The 20,055-nt window shown below is 47.0% G+C and overlaps 12 protein-coding genes and 1 non-coding gene across 13 annotated transcripts in view; 7 read left to right on the forward strand and 6 right to left on the reverse strand.

The window, feature by feature from the left end:
• METBIDRAFT_13504 (CUE domain-containing protein) overlaps positions 1-667 on the forward strand; it is a gene marked incomplete at both ends in the record, with an annotated part of 2,576 nt that extends 1,909 nt beyond the window's left edge. Inside the window, 3 exons of the mRNA XM_018854377.1 lie at positions 265-376; positions 444-499; positions 559-667. Of these exons, the coding sequence (XP_018709728.1) occupies positions 265-376; positions 444-499; positions 559-667 (277 nt within the window). The remainder of the gene's footprint in view (positions 1-264; positions 377-443; positions 500-558) is intronic.
• An 87-nt stretch (positions 668-754) lies between these two features.
• On the forward strand, positions 755-2,180 carry METBIDRAFT_220035 (uncharacterized protein). Its single transcript, XM_018855129.1, has 2 exons — positions 755-1,556; positions 1,621-2,180. Exons 1-2 carry the CDS (start codon positions 922-924, stop codon positions 2,054-2,056), a joined length of 1,071 nt encoding a protein of 356 aa, XP_018709729.1. The 5' UTR covers positions 755-921; the 3' UTR covers positions 2,057-2,180.
• A 15-nt stretch (positions 2,181-2,195) lies between these two features.
• On the reverse strand, positions 2,196-3,296 carry METBIDRAFT_13505 (chromatin DNA-binding HSP70/DnaK family ATPase; the record flags this gene model as incomplete). The annotated part of the gene is made up of 1 exon (XM_018854378.1): positions 2,196-3,296. The coding sequence occupies one exon, from the start codon at positions 3,294-3,296 to the stop codon at positions 2,196-2,198; it is 1,101 nt and encodes a 366-aa protein (XP_018709730.1).
• A 3,314-nt stretch (positions 3,297-6,610) lies between these two features.
• On the forward strand, positions 6,611-7,745 carry METBIDRAFT_220095 (uncharacterized protein). Its single transcript, XM_018855130.1, has one exon. It carries the CDS (start codon positions 6,775-6,777, stop codon positions 7,390-7,392), a length of 618 nt encoding a protein of 205 aa, XP_018709731.1. The 5' UTR covers positions 6,611-6,774; the 3' UTR covers positions 7,393-7,745.
• METBIDRAFT_33410 (uncharacterized protein) lies at positions 7,138-7,778 on the forward strand. The gene has a single exon (XM_018856287.1). It carries the CDS (start codon positions 7,473-7,475, stop codon positions 7,719-7,721), a length of 249 nt encoding a protein of 82 aa, XP_018709732.1. The 5' UTR covers positions 7,138-7,472; the 3' UTR covers positions 7,722-7,778.
• Positions 7,779-8,097: 319 nt separating this feature from the next.
• Positions 8,098-8,919, forward strand: SPC34 (Spc34p; the record flags this gene model as incomplete). The annotated part of the gene is made up of 1 exon (XM_018854379.1): positions 8,098-8,919. The coding sequence occupies one exon, from the start codon at positions 8,098-8,100 to the stop codon at positions 8,917-8,919; it is 822 nt and encodes a 273-aa protein (XP_018709733.1).
• A 112-nt stretch (positions 8,920-9,031) lies between these two features.
• On the reverse strand, positions 9,032-9,630 carry RPL30 (60S ribosomal protein eL30; the record flags this gene model as incomplete). Its single annotated transcript, XM_018859120.1, has 2 exons — positions 9,032-9,346; positions 9,628-9,630. The coding sequence occupies 2 exons, from the start codon at positions 9,628-9,630 to the stop codon at positions 9,032-9,034; spliced, it is 318 nt and encodes a 105-aa protein (XP_018709734.1).
• Positions 9,631-9,936: 306 nt separating this feature from the next.
• On the forward strand, positions 9,937-10,839 carry RPL24A (60S ribosomal protein eL24). Its single transcript, XM_018855131.1, has 3 exons — positions 9,937-10,074; positions 10,308-10,617; positions 10,684-10,839. Exons 2-3 carry the CDS (start codon positions 10,312-10,314, stop codon positions 10,771-10,773), a joined length of 396 nt encoding a protein of 131 aa, XP_018709735.1. The 5' UTR covers positions 9,937-10,074; positions 10,308-10,311; the 3' UTR covers positions 10,774-10,839.
• A 65-nt stretch (positions 10,840-10,904) lies between these two features.
• Positions 10,905-12,176, reverse strand: FGR10 (Fgr10p; the record flags this gene model as incomplete). The annotated part of the gene is made up of 2 exons (XM_018858077.1): positions 10,905-11,540; positions 11,784-12,176. The coding sequence occupies 2 exons, from the start codon at positions 12,174-12,176 to the stop codon at positions 10,905-10,907; spliced, it is 1,029 nt and encodes a 342-aa protein (XP_018709736.1).
• Positions 12,177-12,271: 95 nt separating this feature from the next.
• On the reverse strand, positions 12,272-12,345 carry METBIDRAFT_t230. The gene has a single exon. It is a non-coding gene; the product is annotated as a tRNA-Ile (tRNA).
• A 2,962-nt stretch (positions 12,346-15,307) lies between these two features.
• Positions 15,308-17,347, forward strand: METBIDRAFT_33414 (uncharacterized protein). The gene has a single exon (XM_018856288.1). It carries the CDS (start codon positions 15,516-15,518, stop codon positions 17,151-17,153), a length of 1,638 nt encoding a protein of 545 aa, XP_018709737.1. The 5' UTR covers positions 15,308-15,515; the 3' UTR covers positions 17,154-17,347.
• A 202-nt stretch (positions 17,348-17,549) lies between these two features.
• METBIDRAFT_46934 (La RNA-binding domain-containing protein) lies at positions 17,550-17,957 on the reverse strand (the record flags this gene model as incomplete). Its single annotated transcript, XM_018858103.1, has 1 exon — positions 17,550-17,957. One exon carries the CDS (start codon positions 17,955-17,957, stop codon positions 17,550-17,552), a length of 408 nt encoding a protein of 135 aa, XP_018709738.1.
• Positions 17,958-18,425: 468 nt separating this feature from the next.
• On the reverse strand, positions 18,426-18,992 carry METBIDRAFT_47082 (uncharacterized protein; the record flags this gene model as incomplete). The annotated part of the gene is made up of 1 exon (XM_018858122.1): positions 18,426-18,992. A coding segment is annotated over one exon (567 nt), but the record flags the coding sequence as incomplete, so codon positions are not given.
• Positions 18,993-20,055: the final 1,063 nt, after the last annotated feature.

Below are 20,055 nucleotides of genomic sequence, written 5' to 3' on the forward strand. Positions count from 1 at the left end.
CTTGGGTGTTGGTTCTGAGTGTTGATTCTTGGGTGTTGGTTCTGAGTGTTGATTCTTGGGTGTTGGTTCTGAGTGTTGATTCTTGGGTGTTGGTTCTGAGTGTTGATTCTTGGGTGTTGGTTCTGAGTGTTGATTCTTGGGTGTTGGTTCTGAGTGTTGATTCTTCAGTGATTCTTGAGTGTTGATGACTCCAGTGCTAATCACTCAGTGCTAATCACTCAGTGCTAATCACTCAGTGCTAATCACTCAGTGCTTATCACTCAGTGCTTATCACTCCACTGCTAATTTCTCCACTGTTGATGTCTCCACTGTTTATCTCTCCACTGTTGGTTTCTTCCATGCTGTGCCTTTGCTACAAGCTTGGAACAGCTTTCTCGTATGATCTGCCCTGGTGCCAAACTCTCCTCATTTTCGAAATTGCTTTGCTTCTTTCGATGTCGAAGTTCATGTGCCCCGGAAATTGGCTGGTGGCCCTTGAGCATGCCGAAAACAGTCCAGGGTATGCTCTCCACCGCAACTTGCCTCACCAGACTCGATGTGGCGACACTTCCATGACAGGCCACCACACCACGCCTCCCAATTGTCATGTCCCTTAGCCTTCAAGACCGTTGCAGCAAAAGCCAGCACCGGGCCTTCCGTCAGAAAACGATGGAACTACGAAAAGTAAGAGACCCAAGGGTTTGGAGCTCGGCCTTCACTCTGGAGGCCTTGGGGCCAAAATATCCTAGGTCCTCCCATCATAAGCGATCGCCGAAACTAAGAAACTTACATTGAGGGTTTGGAGCTCGGTTCTTTCATGGAAGTCTTAGCACCATAGAATCCTTGGTGGGCCCGACGGGCCCTTACTACAGAGTGACCGGCACACGCCATGACAAACGGCACGACTTGTCAATTCCGCAGGGAACCGAGATTCGTGCTGCCATGCCTGAAGCGACGTGGGCCCGAAACACTTCCGGATCCAAACAGTTGGTAATTCGACAGATCACTCAGCGAATGAGCCGAAGAACACGAAGCCCGGACCAGGTTCATGGCGCTTCTTGCAACAGGCGCGTGCTTGGGCCCGGGAAGAACATGGGCCATACCGAGAAACAAGTAGCCGTCCCGAATGTCAAGCGCTATGACGTGCCTGGAAAGACCTGCCGAGCTTGCCGGCTGTGGGGCGACTCGGGCCGCACTTCTTCCCGGGCCACCATTATCAGACCAAGCGGGTTCTCTATGCAAGGGCTCTACATACTCTACACAATCAGTCGGGTCTTCCAAATGGTCTTTTCTCTTTCAGACCACATGAGAGGCCGGCACCCAAGAACAGGGCCCAAGAGCCCACGCAGCCAACAAAAAGAATCGGGGGCTCTCCACCATAGGCAGTGGTCTGTTAGTCTCTTTTCCATCCAGATTCTACTCCGTCAGTTACGAGATTCCTCTCGTCAGTTGCAAGTCTCTTCTCCGTCAAATACAAGATTCTTCTCCGTCAAATACAAGATTCTTCTCGTCAGTTGCAAGATTCTACTCGTCAGTTACAAGATTCTTCTCCGTCAATTACAAGATTCTCCTCGTCAGTTACAAGATTCTTCTCGTCAGTTACAAGATATTTCTCGTCAGTTACAAGATTCTTCTCGTCAGTTACAAGATATTTCTCGTCAGTTACAAGATTCTCCTCGTCAGTTACGAGATTCTTCTCCGTCAAATACAAGATTCTTCTCGTCAGTTGCAAGATTCTACTCGTCAGTTACAAGATTCTACTCCGTCAGTTACAAGATTCTTCTCGTCAGTTACAAGATTCTTCTCGTCAATTACAAGATTCTTCTCCGTCAATTACAAGATTCTTCTCCGTCAATTACAAGATTCTTCTCGTCAGTTACAAGATTCTTCTCGTCAATTACAAGATTCTTCTCGTCAATTACAAGATTCTCCTCGTCAGTTGCAAGCTCAGCCCCACGCTTCCCCGGAGATCAAAGTACATAGCCACGCAATCTACACCAGCGAAGCCCTGAAGCCTCGACTTGTCCGGTCCGTATCTGACCCCCGGCGAGTCCATGAAGCCACCGGGCGCCTTTGAAAACCGTTTCGCTGTTCGGCCACGCAAAGCCGCCCAAAGCCATCCGACTTTGCAGCGCCCGGGCCGACTACGAGAGCGGGGCTCGCCCCAACGCTGTAACATTCACGAGTATGGAAGTCTCCAGGCCCCGCGGCGGGCTCTAGTCGTCTCGCCACTCGACATGGACCTCGTCCGTGCGGAACCGCTGCGTGCACACGGTGTCCGCCAACTGGGTCGTCTGGCCCATGCGGTACGCTAGCAAGCCCGCATGGGCGATCATGATGCCGTTGTCTATGCAGAACCTCTCGTCCGTGGCAAACACCGACCCGTTCTGGCGGTCGCGGACCATGAGCGCCATCATCTGCTGGAGCCGCTCGTTGGCGCCCACGCCGCCCACAATGAGCACCTGGTTGCTCTGCACGTGCGCCATGGCCCGCTCGGTGATTTCCACGAGCATGGAGAAGAGCGTCTCCTGGAGCGAGAAGCACAAGTCCTCGGGCGTGACCGGGCCAAGCGGCGTCCGCGCGCCGCCGAACATGTCCCTGGCCACGCCGTCGACGTGCGCGAGAATGCCGGACATGGAGAGGTCCATGCCCTTGACCGTGTACGGCAAAGGCACGAGGCGCCGGCCCCTCTTGGCCATCTGCTCGATGTTGTAGCCCGGCGCAGGCTCGTTGGGGATCCGGAGCGTGCGCGCAAAGCGGTCCAAGCAGTTGCCGATGGCAATGTCGAGCGTCTCGCCGAAGATCCGGTACCGCTGCTTCGAGTACGCGATCACCTGCGTGTTGCCGCCGCTGACGTAGAGCACCACGGGGTTCTGTGCGCGCGTGATCTCGCGGCCCATCTCGATATGGCCCACGCAGTGGTTGACGCCCACGAGCGGGAGGCCCCAGAGAAGCGCGAGCGCCCGTGCCGCAATGGCCACGCTCTGGAGCGGGGCGCCCATCCCGGGGCCCTGTGTGAAACAGATGCAGTCGAGCTCGGCGCCACAGACGCCCGCCTCGGCCATGGCCTTTTTGACCGTGCGCACCGCCCAGTTGCGGTGATGCCGGGCCGTGTCGCGGGGCAAAAAACCCTCTCCTGGCGGCGTGACATAGGTGTCTCGGATGTTCGAGAGCACCTGAGCCCGGCTGGCGCCGGCGAGCGGGCCCACGGGGTGCTTGACGACGCCGGCGCCCAACTTGTTGGCCAGGCCCTCGAGGCCCAAGGCGAGGTAGTAGTTTCTGCCTGGCCGGGCGTATTTGTCGAGATCCACAGTCATGGTGAGGAGGGGCTGGGGCTGGGGCCGGGGCTTTTCGCTGGGGCGAAGACCAGTGCGGCGCGCGAAAAAAAGGCCCTGTCGAAGGCCCTGTCCAGGGCCGCGGCGCCGCGCCGTTTTGGCTGCGGGCCTGGGGCGCCGGGCCCGGTGCGGTGGGTAGGGTGCCTGGTGGGTGCGCCCTGGAGCTGCCTGGGGGAAGTTTGCGTAGGCTGGTGGGCTTTTGTTTGGGGTGATTTATGGGTTTGTTTGGGGTGATTTATGGGTTTGTTTGGGGTGATGTATGGGTTTGTTTGGGGTGATTTATGGGTTTGTTTGGGGTGATTTATGGAATTGTTTGGGGTGATTTATGGTCATGTGTTTGAATTTATTTGGGGCGATACTTGGATTTATTTAGGGTATTTAGCTGAGATGATACGTGTGTTTACTGGGTCGATTTATGGTCATCTGTTTGGATTTATTTGAATTGATACATGGATTTATTTGGGCTGATTTGTTTAATCTGGGCTGATACGTATATTCATTTGGGGTATTTAGCTGAGATGATACGTGTATTTATTTGAGCTGATTTGTGTATTTAGCTGGGATGATACGTGTGTCTATTTGAGGTGATTTATGGTCATGTGTTTGAATTTATTTGGGGTGATACATGGAATTATTTGGGTTGGTTCATGGACATGTTTGGGGTGATTTATGGATTTGTTTGGGCTGGTTTATAAATTTACTTGGGTTGATACATGGATTTATTTGGGTGGATACTGTATTTATTTGTGCTTGTTTATGTATCTAGCTGGGCTGATTCGTGTCTTATTGGGCTGAACTACGGTCATCTGTTTGGATTCATTTGGATTGATACATGTATTTTTGGGGTGATTTATGTATTCAGCTGGGATAATTCATGTGTTTAGTTGGGATAATATGGATGTTTATTGCGTTGATCTATGGTCATCTGATGGATTGATTTGAATTGATTTGGGTTGGTTTATGTATTTAGCTGGGATGATACGTGTGTTTATTTGACTGATTTATGTGTTAAGCTGGGATGTTACGGTGTTTATTGGGTTGATTTGTGTATTTATTTGGGATGATACGTGTGTTTATTCATGGACTCACATTTGGCTTGGTTTATGTATTTATTTGGGCTGATTTGTGTATTTACTTGGGTCGATACGTGTATTGTTTTTGGCTAATTACGGACTCATATTTAAATTAATTTATGTCTTTATCTGGATTGATACACGTGTTTTTTGAGTAAATTATGGACTTTAACTTGGCTGATTTATGAATTTATTTTTGATACATGTGTTTATTTGGCTTGAAGCGTGTATTTATTATGTATTTATTTGCTTTAATTATGGACTTTTATTCGGATTGATTTATATATTTTTGGGCTGATACATTTTGGGCTGACTTCTAATGGTCATTTGTTCGGATTGATTGGGGCTGATTTATGTATTTATTTTGGGCTGAGACATGCGTGTATTTGGGAATCATATCGCAAACCATGCTGAAGGAGGTCACCACACGCACAGTAGCTTGGCTCAAACAGGCGAGAATTGTACTGTTCTGTTGCCTATATCTGCAATTGTAGACAGTTCCCATAGCCTTCCTCAAAACCGATGGGCTCACAGAACATTTGTGACTTTCCGATCCATTCATTAGACCCAGTAGTCAATTGACCGACAGCTCACCCGATCTCACTTTACTAGAATCGCTCATAACGTACCTAAATTGTCACGTAAGGCAATCAACCACGTCATTAAAAAAAAAGGCTTCAAAGAATAGGCTGATATAATTCCGCATTGACGATTCAATAATTTCAGTGTGGGAGAAGAGGGCTGCCATGGCCCAAGTCTATTCCAGATGCCTCGATACGCGGGGCCTGCAGGGCCAGCCACCATATCACAACTTGTACCACTCGAGTGACCAAGCAAGCCACCTGTTATATATTCCGGCATAAAACCTGAATTACACGTTCTGTACTGAGAATTATGGTATGTACTGAACAAATTCTTTGCTTCGGCTTGTATTACAAGCTCTTCTATTTGGCAGAATTATTTATTTGGGTTGATACATGTTTTTATTTGGGTTGATACAGTTATTCATCAGGGCCGATCTACAGACTCATATTTGGATTGATTTATGGACTTTTGTTGCATCAATTTATGGATTTCTTTAGGTTAATACATGCACTTATTTGGATTGATTTCTGGACTTATTTGGTGTGATACATGTATTTATTTGGGGTGATATATGCATTTACTTGGATTGATTTATGACTCGTATTTGGCTTGATCCTTGGGTTCGTACTTGAACTAAGTTGTGAATTTGTCTGGGTTAACCATGGACTTTATTCGGATTGATTTATGGATTTTTTGAGTATTCGGGCTGACTTATGGACTCATATTCGGATTGCTTATGGATCGATTTGAGATGATACAAGGACGTTTGTTTGGATTGAGATGTATTTTTTGGGCTGATCCATGTGTTTATTTGGATGATCTGCGTGTTTATTTGGGTGTTCTATGAATTCACTTGGGCTGGTTTATTTTCATTGGCCAGATTTATGGATTCTTTTGCTTGATGATCTGGCCTGTTTCTGCTGTCCGAAGATCCACAGGGCGTACAATGTATTGGACAATTAATCATATTCGAGGCCTCGTCCAAAGCGCGGCCCATACGTTCGGGGCAAGGTTGCACGCTTAGAAGATCTTTTTAAATACAAGCACCAATGTTTCAAAAATCCCCAACTTTCACGACGCGCCCCGTCAGCTGGTCATGCTAATTGCCTCTCGAGAAGTACGCCTGAAATTTTAGGGCAGGTGTTATATCATTCTGCAGTGGCCTATATTTCGCAGCCGGCTACTCAGAAGTTTCAGTACTCAGCAGTGATGATAGAATTTGCACGAGGTTTATTACCCAGCAATAAGATTTACTCAGTTTTCTGATGTGGCGTTCTTACCCAGAAGTATTTCAGGACTCGATGTATTTTTAAAATTCCACGGTAGTTCATGCTTAGCCTATAGCTCCGCAGCAACTCGTTGCTCAACCGCGGCTCCAGCAGGATATATACCTCAGCAGTAGTTTATAACACAACAGTAGTTTATAACACAACAGTAGTTCATAACACAACAGTAGTTTCAATACAAAAGTGGTTTATATTACAACAGTAGTGTAAAACACAACAGTAGCTTCTAAAACAGTAGTTTATAGTACAAGCACTTTGTAACACCACAGTACTTTCAATACAACAATACCTATAATCACACTCTATAATAACAGTACTTCACAACTCAACAGTACTTTATAGTTCAACAGCACTTCATAATTCACCAATACATTCATCTCTCTAGAGTCTATCCCAGCACTAGGCATATCACTCAACACTGGTTCTACTACCGTTTTGTTACCCAAAACTTGACTAGTCACTCAGCAGATTGTTTATTAGCATATATATCCAAGAGTTCGGCCCACTAACATTGGCATGGGTCACACAGACATGGCGAGCATTTGCATGAATTGCATTGGCCCGAACATTGGCCCGAGGCGCACTTGCATCTTGAGTTCGGGGAGGGCTGGCACGCAGATTGGGAAGAAACAGGGCAAGGGCACATTTTGCTTTGTTTTCGGGGGAAGTCGAAGAAAAAGTGTTTTCTGGAAAGATGTGAGAAAATGTGTCGTGTGTTTTTGCAGAAAGGGAAGGAGTATAATTCCAGGCCCCAAAGATCTGCCGGCGGCCAGCTTATATATTGGCCGTTGCGAGATTTTCGCCGTGGCGCCAAATTATGCGTTTATTGTGCGGTGCGAGCTTTTGGCCACGCAGGCAGCAGTGCTATTAACGGACCACGTCTGGGGTCCTTCCCCGGTAAAATCGAAAAGGCGCCCGGAAGAGAAGGTCCAGGGATTTTGGCCCCGTCTACGTCAAAGAGTTAAAAAGAGAAACGAAAAGAAGTTTGCATATTTCCAGAAAATGTCTTTGCTGCCATGCCAGGTGGCAGACCAGGACCCGAAGACAGGCCTTGGTGTACAGGCACAGTCGGGAAACGGCCTTCTCGTTTTCAGATTGACGGGAATCGCCTCTTTTTTTGAAAGTTCCTCTTGACCCATAGAAGCCAAAAGACAATAGGTTCTGCACATGCATGTCAAGACAGGGCCACCAGGTGCGTGGACAGGTGCTTGGATATGGATATCCTTCCTATGCGTGCCTTGTCCAATCCATTCCATGTCCTTCCAAACGTCCCAAATCCAAACGTCCCATATCCAAACGTCCCATATCCAAACATCCCAGATCCAAACATCCCAGATCCAGACATCCTAGATCCAAACATAAAAAACCAGACGGCCACTCCAAACAGCCTGCCCAGTTCAATTCGTGCGGCTCGGTTATTAGCCCTGAACCCAGATCTCGCCGCGCACTGCCACCCAATCTAACTTAGTATGGCTTAGCTTAGCTGATTTTATCCAACTAGACTTACTATTCACCCCCGAATATATAATCAAACAATACCAAAGGTAAACAAACCTTTCTAACAATCACCAAAGTAACATAACAACCTTAAAAGGAATACTACAAAAATAGGAGAGTCATGGCCAGCACACGTCTCTATGCACACCGTGACAAGTGCGCGTCACAGACCCCAGTTCCATGTTTACATCTACCACTGTGTTTCTTCTTAACACACCCCAATCCACCAGACCCCGAAGATCGACGGCAGCACCCTTGGCGGCAAATTAACACCCGTGCACAAAAGCAGAAGCACACCGGCCATTGCTTTTTTTTCTCCCACATCCTGGCCCTCGGCACGCCATGGCAGACCCCCTACAACGGATGCGCCAGCTGTGTGAGGCCATTGCAAACACCCGGTTCCAGGGCCCCGGCGCGTTCACAAACGCGTTTTTGTCCAACACCAAAATCACCGCCTTGTTGCGCGACTCTGTGCCCGGCGAAAAGGGCTTGTACAAGGTCACAAAAGGCGCGGGCGTGGCCAGCTCCATGATCCGTAGGCGCCGCAAAAAGGGCAGGCGCCAGGACGACGAGAACACAGGGCCCGCGTTTGTCGAGCTCAAGCACGTGCGGGTCGACGGCAGGTCCGTTTTTTTGGACCACGCTTTCTCGTTGAGCGGCAGAAAGGCCGTGCACGTGCCCCGCCTCACACCCGCCAATGCACACACCCCTGACCCCTGGTCCTCGTCCGAGACCCACTCCTCGCCCACACGCCGGCGGCGGACGCCACAGCACAGAACGGCGCCGCAAGACTCGGGCCAAAACCACGACGTGCCTGCCCTCTGCGAGGCCATCGAGAAAATGGCCAGCCAGCTCCCGGGCGCGTCGGGCGCGCTGGCCCTCCGCAACAAGGCCCTCAAGGGGCGCGAGGACTACTACAAGTTGACCCATGAAATTGCCAACTTGACGCACACGGTGGCACAGCACAAACAGCACCTCGAGCGCCACCACGACAGCCGCCCCGAATTGCTGCCGGTTCGAGGGGGGCTTTCGCCGTCAAAGACACTCAGTGTGGACGAGATGATCCGAAGGGAGGAGGAGAGAATCTTGCAGCTCGAGAGGGAGCTCGAGGCCACTGCGGCAGACCCAGGGCATCCAGGAGACCACGTGCGGGCCCAAATGTAAACTACGGTCGCGTAACTCTTCTTTAATTCAGACTACACGGACACGACGACATACGTGACCAAAATCATACTTGTCAGCAAACTATATTCAGTACAAGATATATGCAATGCGCTTAGATGGCAGACAAAATGTCAGAGTCACCGACGTCCAAGATGGCCATGGTTCCGACTCTGAACAACTTACCGCACACGGTACCCAACTCGTTGTTACCACCTTGGAAGTAGTAGACTTGAGTCTTGGACAACATGGCGTAGTACTCCAACTCAGACTTTCTCAAGACTGGGGTGTTACCGGCGATGATGATCAACTTAGCCTTGCCAGATCTCAAGGACTTGACGGTAGACTTGTAACCCAAGGCGTACTTACCGGATTTGATAACCAAACCCAACTTGGCGTTGATGTTCTCAGTGCTCTTGTTCTTTGGGGCCTGAGATGTTAGTATGATGCTGGCGAAGAACTAGCTGCCACCTCGAACTACGAAACAGAATGACAATCGCTGTCATTCCATGGCAGCGTGGATCATGAAATTATACGGACCATCTCTGTGATTTATATGTGGTATAACACTCCGGTCAATTGATGAAGAGGAAAAGGGAAGTAGTTAAATGGCCAGCCCATCGCGAAAATCTCTGCCGGGCACCACTGTTTCCGCACACGCACCAGGGCGCACGAAAAGATCAAAAAAAACAGTCCACCCGAACCACGTGCCATCTAGGGCTTGTCGCGCAATGTCGCACCCCCCTCTCTGCTTGTGGCTGCAAATAAGAACCGCCGCCAGGAACATCCCGTTTTCTCCTCGCGTCTGCCACCAATCATCCATGTTTGCCAAGCCTGGGCTACCAAAATCGCCCTTTTGGCTTAATTGGCTCTTATGAAATCTGGGCACGGCTATGCGTGGTGGAAAGCTTGCTTGTTCTGCTTCCTAGTACAAGTGGTGAAACCCATAATCAGGCGGCTAACGTCCAGGGACGCACTGTCCTGCTCACCCGCGACATGCGACATTGTGAGCACGTGACTGGCAACACCTGCGCCAGCGGACGCCCCCACCGAGACTGCTCCAGGCTCGCGATCCTGCACCGTCCGCCGGTCTCTCAATCTGTGAAAATTTTCTTTTGAATTCGCACTCTCCTTTCACTTTCTTAGTTAGCCAAATTAGTATGTGTGAATCCGATGCAAAGTGCTGGCACAGGCCCCGACCCTGTCTCTTTCAGCTGATTGAAGATGCCATATGTCATGATATGATGCTCATGTTATACAGCTGACTGTGGATATGTGAAAATGCAGTGTGTTGCAGAAATATGTGTCGTCCGAGGCAACTACAGTTTCCCTTGTTTTGGGGCCAGAACAGCAAGAAGTATGCGTATCGAAAAATGTACTAACATCTCCAGCACAATGAAGATCGAAATTGACTCCTTCTCCGGTGCTAAGATCTACCCAGGTAGAGGTACCTTGTTCGTCAGAGGTGACTCTAAAATCTTCAGATTCCAGTCCTCTAAGTCTGCTTCTTTGTTCCAGCAAAGAAAGAACCCAAGAAAGATCTCTTGGACTGTCTTGTACAGAAGACAACACAAGAAGGGTATCACCGAGGAGACCAAGAAGAGAAGAACCAAGAAGACCGTCAAGCACCAAAGACCTATCGAGGGTGCTTCTTTGGACTTCATCAAGGAGAAGAGAAACCAGAAGCCAGCTGAGAGAAAGGCTTCTAGAGAAGAGAGAATTGCCAAGGCCAAGGAGGCTAACAAGGCCAAGAAGCTCGAGAGAAAGGCTGCTGGTATCCAAGCCGGTACCAACGAGAAGGTCTCCAAGATGGGCCAAAAGGGTGCTTTCCAAAAGGTTCACGCCACCTCCCGTTAAGCCTAGCATTAACACCTTCCTCTGTACGAAATCTATCCGTTCTTGAATACAACAAGTTCTAATACACTTCCTGGTGTAGCATGTAGATGAACTCTGGATGTGCCCACGCATCCCTGATGTGGATTGAGTACTCAGTCTAATTTGTATTCACCACTCAAAAACTCGCCGACTGGGCGGTCTTTCCGACTGAGCACAAGTTCGGATTTCCCCCGCAGTCTGAATGCAAAGTAAAGCGATTCGGTGCTATGGCAAAAAACGAGCCGCGTAGCATCGGGCGATCGCACCACCATAACCACGCCTATATACGTGATTTCTTCGACGCTGGCATTCACGGCTGTTTTCACAACCAGCTGGCTTTTTCGTAATATGTGGGACTCTAGTAGTGGCCCCAATTCGGGCCATTCGTTGCTGTCCCCGAGAGTTCCAGCCATGTTTTCACTGAGATACCCCGCCAAATTCATGGCGATGATGTCGTCCCCATTCCCACTGCACATGCAGCTCACCTCGACATCTTTGTAGCGACTATATCCAATTCCGGACCCTAAGGTGCCAGCACAACTCACCCGGCCCGGCAAACGGTAAAAATTACCTCCAGAAGATGACGCTATACGCGTCGTGCGTTTTGGTGAGTTTGCAATCTCAATAAATCCCACGGTATCCTCGATGCCAGGCAGGACAAACGTCTGTTCTGTTGTTGGCAGAGATTTTTCGGGATTCCCCTTTCTTCTTTTATAGAACTTCAGCTTTTTCCTTTTGGAGAGGTCCAACTTTTCTCCACCAGACTGATTGTTTGGCTTGTCGTTGGGTTCGGGTCCGTCAATATGAATTGAATTTAAGGAACCTGTTTCGACAGGAGTGTTCAGTGTTTTGCTTGTCACGTCACGTCTACGGCGCTCGTCATCAAACATCGCTTGGAACCGCCGAAACGCTGCCTTCATTTTTTTCACAACCAATGATCTCGGCTCACCATTACCAAGCGAAGCCTCGCTGGTTCCTTGCATATTATTTACATATTCCTTGTATGTTTTGTAATCAAGGATAGTGGGCTTGGAGAGACCGAAGCATCTATCAACGCTACCGGCAGCGTACTCCTGTTTCAACTGACGTGCTATTTTATCAACGCACGTGGTTGGAAACGCGTCGTCGTGTATGTTGAGCAATGCCAAGCTGTTTACAATACGACCATCGCTCACTTCTATTAGGCATGCGTCGGATGTGGCGGTGCAGGTTCGATCGACACTTGAACCAAATCCCGTATTTGTTAGGGCACTTCTCTCAACAACACGTGAAGCCTGGATGAGATCACTCGCGCAGATGGCCGATCGGAGAATCTTCTTGTAGTTTCTTGTTTGTTGGATGGAGTGCTTTCCCGCGCCAATATGAAGCACCAAGATTGTGTCCATGGCTGGCGTGGAAAAAAAAAAGTAGTTACTCGAAGACAAGCCTGGATCGTCTTTTCTGTTGAAGCCTCGATGGCTTGGATAGAAGCAAAAAGAAATGGTCCCTAGCAGGATCGAACTGCTGATCTTGGCGTTATTAGCACCACGCCTTAACCAACTGGGCCAAGGGACCTTGTTATGAATGACAACATGATATGGTTGATAGAGGCATAGGCAGAAAGCTAAAAGTATTTTAAATTGGGTCTCATTTTTTGCATCGGATTGGTTTAATCTCCATGTTTGAGCTAAAACAATGCCCTTTTTTTAAAATGATGAGAAGGGGCATGAAAAAAGAATGCACCATCATATGAATAAAGTCGTATCGAACAACGAACACGCCAGCCACGCCGGGATGGTGTAACCTCTTGCGCAAGAAACGAGTCGATTCTTCGCACAATTGAAGTGAAAATTCACGAAAAAACAAAGTCGATCTTTTAGAAGCGTAGAAAAAACTGCTTCCTAGTTCTAGAGCCATACCAACACCCGGAGATTGCTCACGATACAGTCATGACAAGAACAAACAAATTCTCGTGAGTCTCCACGGCTCAAGGAAGCAGAAAAGGAATCCATCAATAAGGAGGCTTTTATGTCGTTGAGCTGCAGGAGGCAAGAGGATAACCACGATAATACCACAGCACCTCGTTCGATTATATCCCACCTTTCGTCAGAACAAACGGTGGAAACACTTTCGCAAATCAGAATATGAAGTAGAATAGTTGGAGCGGTACGATTGGCTGTCTCTTCATGGCTCCGCAAGTCCTCTCCAGCCATCTGATTTTGAACGACTACTACAGGAGACTCATCCTAGAAATTGATGACGTACAATAGGGAAACAGACACGTGCCAAGGGGACCATAAGATTTTAAACTTTCCTCCTCCACCAAATGAATGACACGAGAAGGCTCAAATATAGCTCTCTAATCTATTGCAGTTTTTTTCCCTGGTTTTTAGATTATGTTGTCACACACCTTCTAGCAACACCTTTGATATAAAAGATTTCAAAGGACAATTCACGTCTTGAATCCTGATGGTAGGTGTAACTCCACATTTGAAGGTATTCTAATATAAGATGTAGGTCTTGTTCTGTTTGTGGGCACCCATGTAATTTATCTTGAAATTTCACGCTCCTCTGACTGCAATTAACAAAGAAGTCCAAGCCACAATTCGGGACCTCAAGTGCTTGTGCAAGTTTGCTATATGATCTTTTATGATCATTTTGGATCTTAGTCGTATAAGTCAGATGATTCCTTTAAACAAGTTGCATGTTCTTCTCCATAGCAAGCAGTTGGTCTAAATTGTCACATGTGGCATAAACTTCAAGCTGGTATTAGCTTGACAGTAATGAAACTTCATGGAGAAAAATGACTTCCAGTGAAATTTACTTAAAAAGGTCATATAACGTCTTTCTGAGGCTCTAATTAATGCTTGTATGTGGAGGCTGTGCAATTCAGATCTAGGCTTGTTTTGCCCCCATGTGAACATTTTTCAACGGATATTCCCAAAAAAGATTCGACATACTGCTCCCGTTTTTAAACTTGCGGGAAGAGACAAACCCGTTTATTTTCTCATTGCAAATCAACTTTTGTTTCAAATCAAAATTTGGATAACGATCATTTGTATTATACCATTGGGAAATCGCAACGAGTACGCAATTAATTTTTAACAAACTAGTATGATAATTGTGTTTTACTTGTACCCATTTTGAAAGCCACTGGAAAAAGTGCTTTAAGCCATGAAGCACTTACGTACATAATTGGGGCTATCATCAACCAAGGGTGCGTTGATTGCAGCAACATGGTCAATTTTGTTATGCGGCTTCCTAAAGAAGGGACCGCTCAGTTTCGCGAGTGGATTTAACTAGATATTTCAAAACTTAAAAAGCTTCAGACTAGATACTGTTTTGGAATAAAATCGTTCGACAGTGACGCAATCAATTCAGTCCGATTCGAACATCCTTCTAAAAATGGCATGTTGGTCTGCGGTCAGCTGGCAAAATTCAATTCTGCTCACACTTGTAAAACAGTTCTTCATACAGGAACTTCATTTATTAAACTTGAAGCCTAAAACCACAGCACTTCCCTCGGAGATTCGATACTCCTACAGCGGAAAAAAGTAACTTGAGATTTGCGCATTATAATACTTCTGGCTCTACTGAAGTTGCACACGCAATTGAATTCTTTAGCCACAAGTTCCCATGCCCGCCATTCGAAACCGACGAATGCAAGACTATTTTCGGCGAGATTCCTCTCAATTGACTCGCTATTATTATTATGTATAGAGATTCTCAAAAAAGTATGGATAGCCAAAAGAAAAAAAGCGGCACAGACTCATCGGCAGTTCTCCAAGTCCACCAATCCCTAGCTAATATAGAGTGACGCAGTGCGCATTGATAGCCGCATGCTTCGGGGCTAAAGTCCGGAACCCCAAGTCGCCCGGCCCACATACTGCATGTAGTGCACGTGACGGGAGTGGAGTAAACGTGACAAATTATTCGCCATCCTGAAGTTCGTACCTGGCGGGCTGTGTATTTGCCCAGAACGCCTGCGTTATCAACACCTCAGTCTTTCTTTCGCACAAATAACTCAAACTCTTATTTTCAAAGACCGCCAAACTCCTGTACTCTGCCAGTAATCTATAATGCACTCAGTAAGTGAGACTTGCCCAGCCTTTACATTGCGCGCTTCGCCCTGAAAAGCAATTGAATCAGACGATTCGAGAAACATCATTAATCAGACAGGCAAGTTTGTGAAACGTAACACCAAAATTCAGGTGTTTGATCTGACTGCTTCTCGATGACTAATATACCTGCCGCAAAAAGATGATTGACTCCAATCACTTTGTGGGTTCAGACCCAAGGTTTCACGGCACCGATCGAAGTTTCCAATCTAAAACTGCGGGAAAAAGGTATCTAACATATTATCAGCTTAAATAATTTGTCGTCACTCATGGTTGCGAAAACAATCGAATCCCATGCAAAGAAGTGGCAAAAAAGCCGATTGATAAGGCCGGTTGCGAGCGTGTGGTTGAGTCACGTGCGCCTACGCATGATGTAAGCTTTTTGCCCAAGCCCCTCATCGCCAAGATACCTTGACTCTCCCGATCGAGTTCGCTATAAGAACAGGCTCGCCTACGGCAATTCTTTCTTATTGTCTATTATTCAACAAAGCATATCTCATTCCGAAGTTAGAAAAAAGGCACGCACATATAAAGTCTCTGCCTTCTAAAGTGGTACATATTCTCGCAAGCCTCAGACAACTCTCCACGTTCAAAAAATCCTTTGCTCAAGCCGACTCATAATACGCTATGTTTTCTATTCGTCGCTTGGGCCGTGGAATATACAACGATATTCGGAACCGACTTCCCTACTATGCTTCAGATTTCAAGGATGCCCTCAACTACAGGGTGGTGCCTTCGGTGATATACATCTTCTTTACAAATTTGCTACCTGCCATCGCTTTTGCTCAAGATATGTTCGATCGTACAGATAATCTGTACGGCGTGAATGAAGTGCTTTTAAGCTCAGCTCTTGCAGGAGTTATATTCGGTCTCTTTTCGGGACAGCCGCTCTGTGTCGTTGGAGTCACAGGCCCAATTGCGATTTTCAGCTATACCATATACGAAATCATGACGCCCCGCGGCACACCATTTTTCCCATTCATGTGCTGGGTGTATCTCTGGTCGATGGTCATGCATTTCGCCATCGCCCTCCTCAACTGGGTGCTGTTCATGAAGATCGTATCTAATTTCTCGTGCGAGGTATTTGGCTTTTTCATCTGTATTGTCTATTGTCAAAAGGCCATCCAAATGCTCAACAAGCAATTTCACGATGATGGCGCTGCAGCAGGATTTTGTTCTGTGATGATTAGTTTGCTAATGGTGATATTTGGGCTCGGGTCCGGCATGTTTGGCTCCCAGCTACACTATTTCAAGCCCAAATTAAGAAAGATTTTTGCCGACTATGGAGTTCCTCTTTCTGTTATTTTCTTTACTGGATTTATACACTTTGGCGGATTTTTGGACGAGGTTTCGTTGTCTCGCTTGCCAGTTACCAAGGCTTTTGCTCCTACGACTCTGTCTGCCGAATTGGGCAGAGAGCATGGTTGGTTTATCCATTTTTGGCCCAACGAAAATATATCTGTGGGGGATGTTTTCATTGCCGTGCCATTTGCTATTCTTCTCACGTTTCTCTTTTACTTTGACCACAACGTCTCTTCGCTTATGTGTCAGCTGAAAGATTATCCATTGAAGAAGCCGGCTTCATTTCACTGGGATTTCATGTTGTTGGGGCTAACCACGGGCATATCTGGTCTTATTGGGATTCCAGCACCAAACGGATTAATCCCTCAAGCACCATTGCACACAGAGTCTCTTATTGTGCACGATTTGATTACTGGTGAACCAAAATCCGTCGTCGAGCAGCGTGTGACTAATACTGGACAAGGAGCATTGACTTTTGTCATGATGAGCGGGCCTTTCTTGATTTTATTGGGATTGATTCCTCAAGCAGTTTTGAGTGGTCTCTTCTTTATCATGGGTATTGGTGGATTGAATGGCAATCCAGTGGTCAACAAAATCAGATACATCTTCCTTGACAATTACTACATCGAGAACGGTGCTGACGTCCTTCCAATTTGGAAAGAAATACACCGTATTCCGAAAGAAAAGATGAAATATTTCTACATCTATGTCTTGTTGCAGATTATCGCAGGTGTTGCGGAATTTGTAATCACGTTGACCACAGCGGCAGTGGGCTTTCCGGGCGTTTTACTTTTCTTCGCTATATGCGCCAGATGGGTATGGCGTTATATCATTCCGCAAGAAGATTTGGACTATCTTGATGGTGCTGTCGCCGAGCCTTTCATCATCAAAAGTTTGGAAGTTCCTCACAAGTCGATTTCATCCTCCGGTTCTTCTGAAGAAGAGGAGGGAAAAGAAGTGTGATATCAAGGTTTATCCCATTTGTGCTGAGAAAGGTTAGATAGTTTATAGAAAGCGTTTGTTTATTATTTCTAAGTCTGTACGCCGCCTTGTTTTATTTTCCTTCATCTTTTCCTTCATCATGTGGCCTGGTTTCGTATATCTCAATAGCGCATTTTCGCTCTCAGATCAATGTTTGCCCACAAAGTTGATCGGAGAGATCGAGTAGTCTAAGGAGATCAAATGTATATACATGCTGAAAATGATTAACAAAGCAACCGAACCAGAGTTCGTGCCAAGCGGGTATCACAGTAGAAAGTTTGGCTGGACATGGTTCAAGCAAAGATGACAAGGACAAAAAAAAAAAAAAGATGAAACATCGGGTATTTCAGGTGAAAGTCGATGCAAGCGCATGTGCTTCTAATTGTCAGGCAAAAGCCATTGTTCGAAGTTGTGCTTCACTCTCAACTGAACTTCAGTTGCCTTTGCATCGTTATCGTCCTTTCCATTCAAGTAGCCAACCTCCAAGTTTTGGCATTGTTGCACAGACGTAAGGATAGACTTGTCCAACTTCTCCTCCTTGGCTTCTTCATCGGCTTCCTCGATCCCGTTCTTAATTCCATTCACAATAATCTTCACTCTCTTGAAGTTCAAGATCAAATCCAAGTCAACCCAGCCTTCAGTTCCCATGCTTTTTCTCAAGAAAACATCTCTGATCAAGTTGTCCAAAGAAAAGTAGTAATCAATTTGCTGAGTCAAAGCTTGCTCTGGGTTCTGCTTGGGGCTTATTGGAGGAGGAATCTGCACTGGTGCAAGTCCATAAGGCATCCCGGGTGCCATCATGGGCTGTGGGTGTTGAGGGAGGGGAACAAATGGGCCATTTCCCATGGGGTGGAAGCCATTTTGCACAGCATATCCAGCTTGAATGTTGCCATTGCTGTTGCTTCTTCCGTATGGAGCATTGCCCCCATGGGATGATCTAAATTGTCTGTTGTTTCCTTGGTATTGAGAAGGCACAAATTGTTGGTAGTAAGCACCTTGGTGACGCTGCAGCTGTTGACCATGCGATCTACCGTTGGCGTTGCCTTGAGGAGCACCGTTTTGATTGTATCTTCTGAAGCCTTTTTGTTGCTGGCCAAACTTCTGTTTGTTTTCACTGTAGCCTTGTTGCTGCTGACCATTCGAGCTGGCCTCGGTGTTGTCATGCAGAAGTTCGGGTGTGGCTTGGGTGGCAGCAGACTTTTCATCAAAGTCAGTAATCTCGTCCTCCTTGGAGGAGTTTTCGTCCTTCTTGACAGAATCATCAAAACCTGGAGCAGAGGCACTTTTGTTTTTGCGAGTGTTTTTGTTCTTTCTCTTGTTTTTCTGCTGATTGCCGGCACCACTGTTTTGCGAGGATCTAGGGCTTGGCAACACGACCTTGGCGTTGATTGGTACCCATTTGCTTGCCTTGATGTCTTTTGGTTGAGCTGGCTTGCTGCTCGTTTGCTGAGACTGTTCAAACACAGAAACTTGGTCCGGAGTAGGCCATTTATGTTCATCCACATGAGACACCTTCACACTGCCAGTAGCACCCCAAACAGCTTTAGAGGGAACAGGAGCAGGGGTCAAAACCTTCTTTGCTTTTGGTGCGGGGGTAGCAGCTGGAACAGAAGAATCAGTTTCAGAGGGGACTTCCTCTGAAACAGTGTCAGGGGAGTCTTCATTAAGAGGGGTAGATGAAGGCTCGGCCACTTGCGAAGCACTAGAGGCAAGCTTAGGCGATTCTGGAGCAGACGCCGATACATTCAAAGACTCTTCAACAGAGTCGTTTTTAGTTCCTTGCTGAGGATTGGCTGCTACGTTGGCGTATGAAATCGACATGTTGCCTTGCGTAGGATTAGCGAATCTGTTGGGTGTGCAAATGTGAGGAGACTAGTGACTTTTGCAAGAAAAATATTTGAATATGATACTCAAAGCACAGTTTTTCCGTTTTTGAGTTTGAAAGCTGGCGGATGGAACGGGGCTAGCTCTGCTGGAGATTATGTGGCCGACTTCTCTGAAATCGTGCTTTTGTCACAAGATAAAAATTTTCTCAGTCTGAAATTTTTTTTTTCCTGAGGTGCAAAGAAAAAAACGCTCCAAAAATTAGGCCAAAAAAAAAGTCACAAACCTCAGACGCGGCAGTGGGCGGCTGGTGAGAAAAATATGGCTGAGCTCAAAAACGCAACGAGCCATTCACAAGGATCGAACGTGCGCACGGCACGAGAATGGTGTTTTGCGCGTGGTGGATGTCGGCGTTGATTGAAAAGAAGCTAGAATCACTTCCCTGAAGGCCGTGGGTGCAAAGGAGGATACGTTCTCGAACGTATGAATAAGACTTGCGAGCTTCAATGAGCTTGAATGTTCGCACGTGACCTACCTGGGCTAGCCCTTCCAGTATCCGGCCTGATCAGGCACCAATGAGTATGCACCAAAGAACGCTGAATTTGATGGCACGAACTCAGAAGACTTGAAAAATTGAAACACTAGGATCTGGTTAGGGGAGTGTTGCGGTTTCTTTTCGGGACACTCATTAAACCTGTCTTGGTCAATTCCACCTGCGAACAATCGCTAATAATGGACTGATATTCATTTTCCTTTCATGAATACGGCCTTTTTGTAATTGAATCACTCGACTAGTTTTTTTGTACACTGTGGTCCACAGGTGCTCGCAGGTATGCATTGACAGCTCTTTGGAAGTCACAATGCAAAGTCCCGAGGTGTCCGGTGATTCCCGCTTAATACAACAGGGTTAGAAGAACAAAAAGTACCTTGAAAAAGCCCAGCCAGCGGAGACCGCCAAAAACAAGTAAAAGAAGAATACTCGCGACTGGCAGGCAAACCCCGTTTCTTGGAGTCATTCGATGGGCGTTGTACCACAGGCTCAGGCTCCAAGGTCGAATGT

This window comes from Metschnikowia bicuspidata (assembly GCF_001664035.1).
Source record: "Metschnikowia bicuspidata var. bicuspidata NRRL YB-4993 chromosome Unknown METBIscaffold_7, whole genome shotgun sequence".
Taxonomy (NCBI): domain Eukaryota; kingdom Fungi; phylum Ascomycota; class Pichiomycetes; order Serinales; family Metschnikowiaceae; genus Metschnikowia; species Metschnikowia bicuspidata.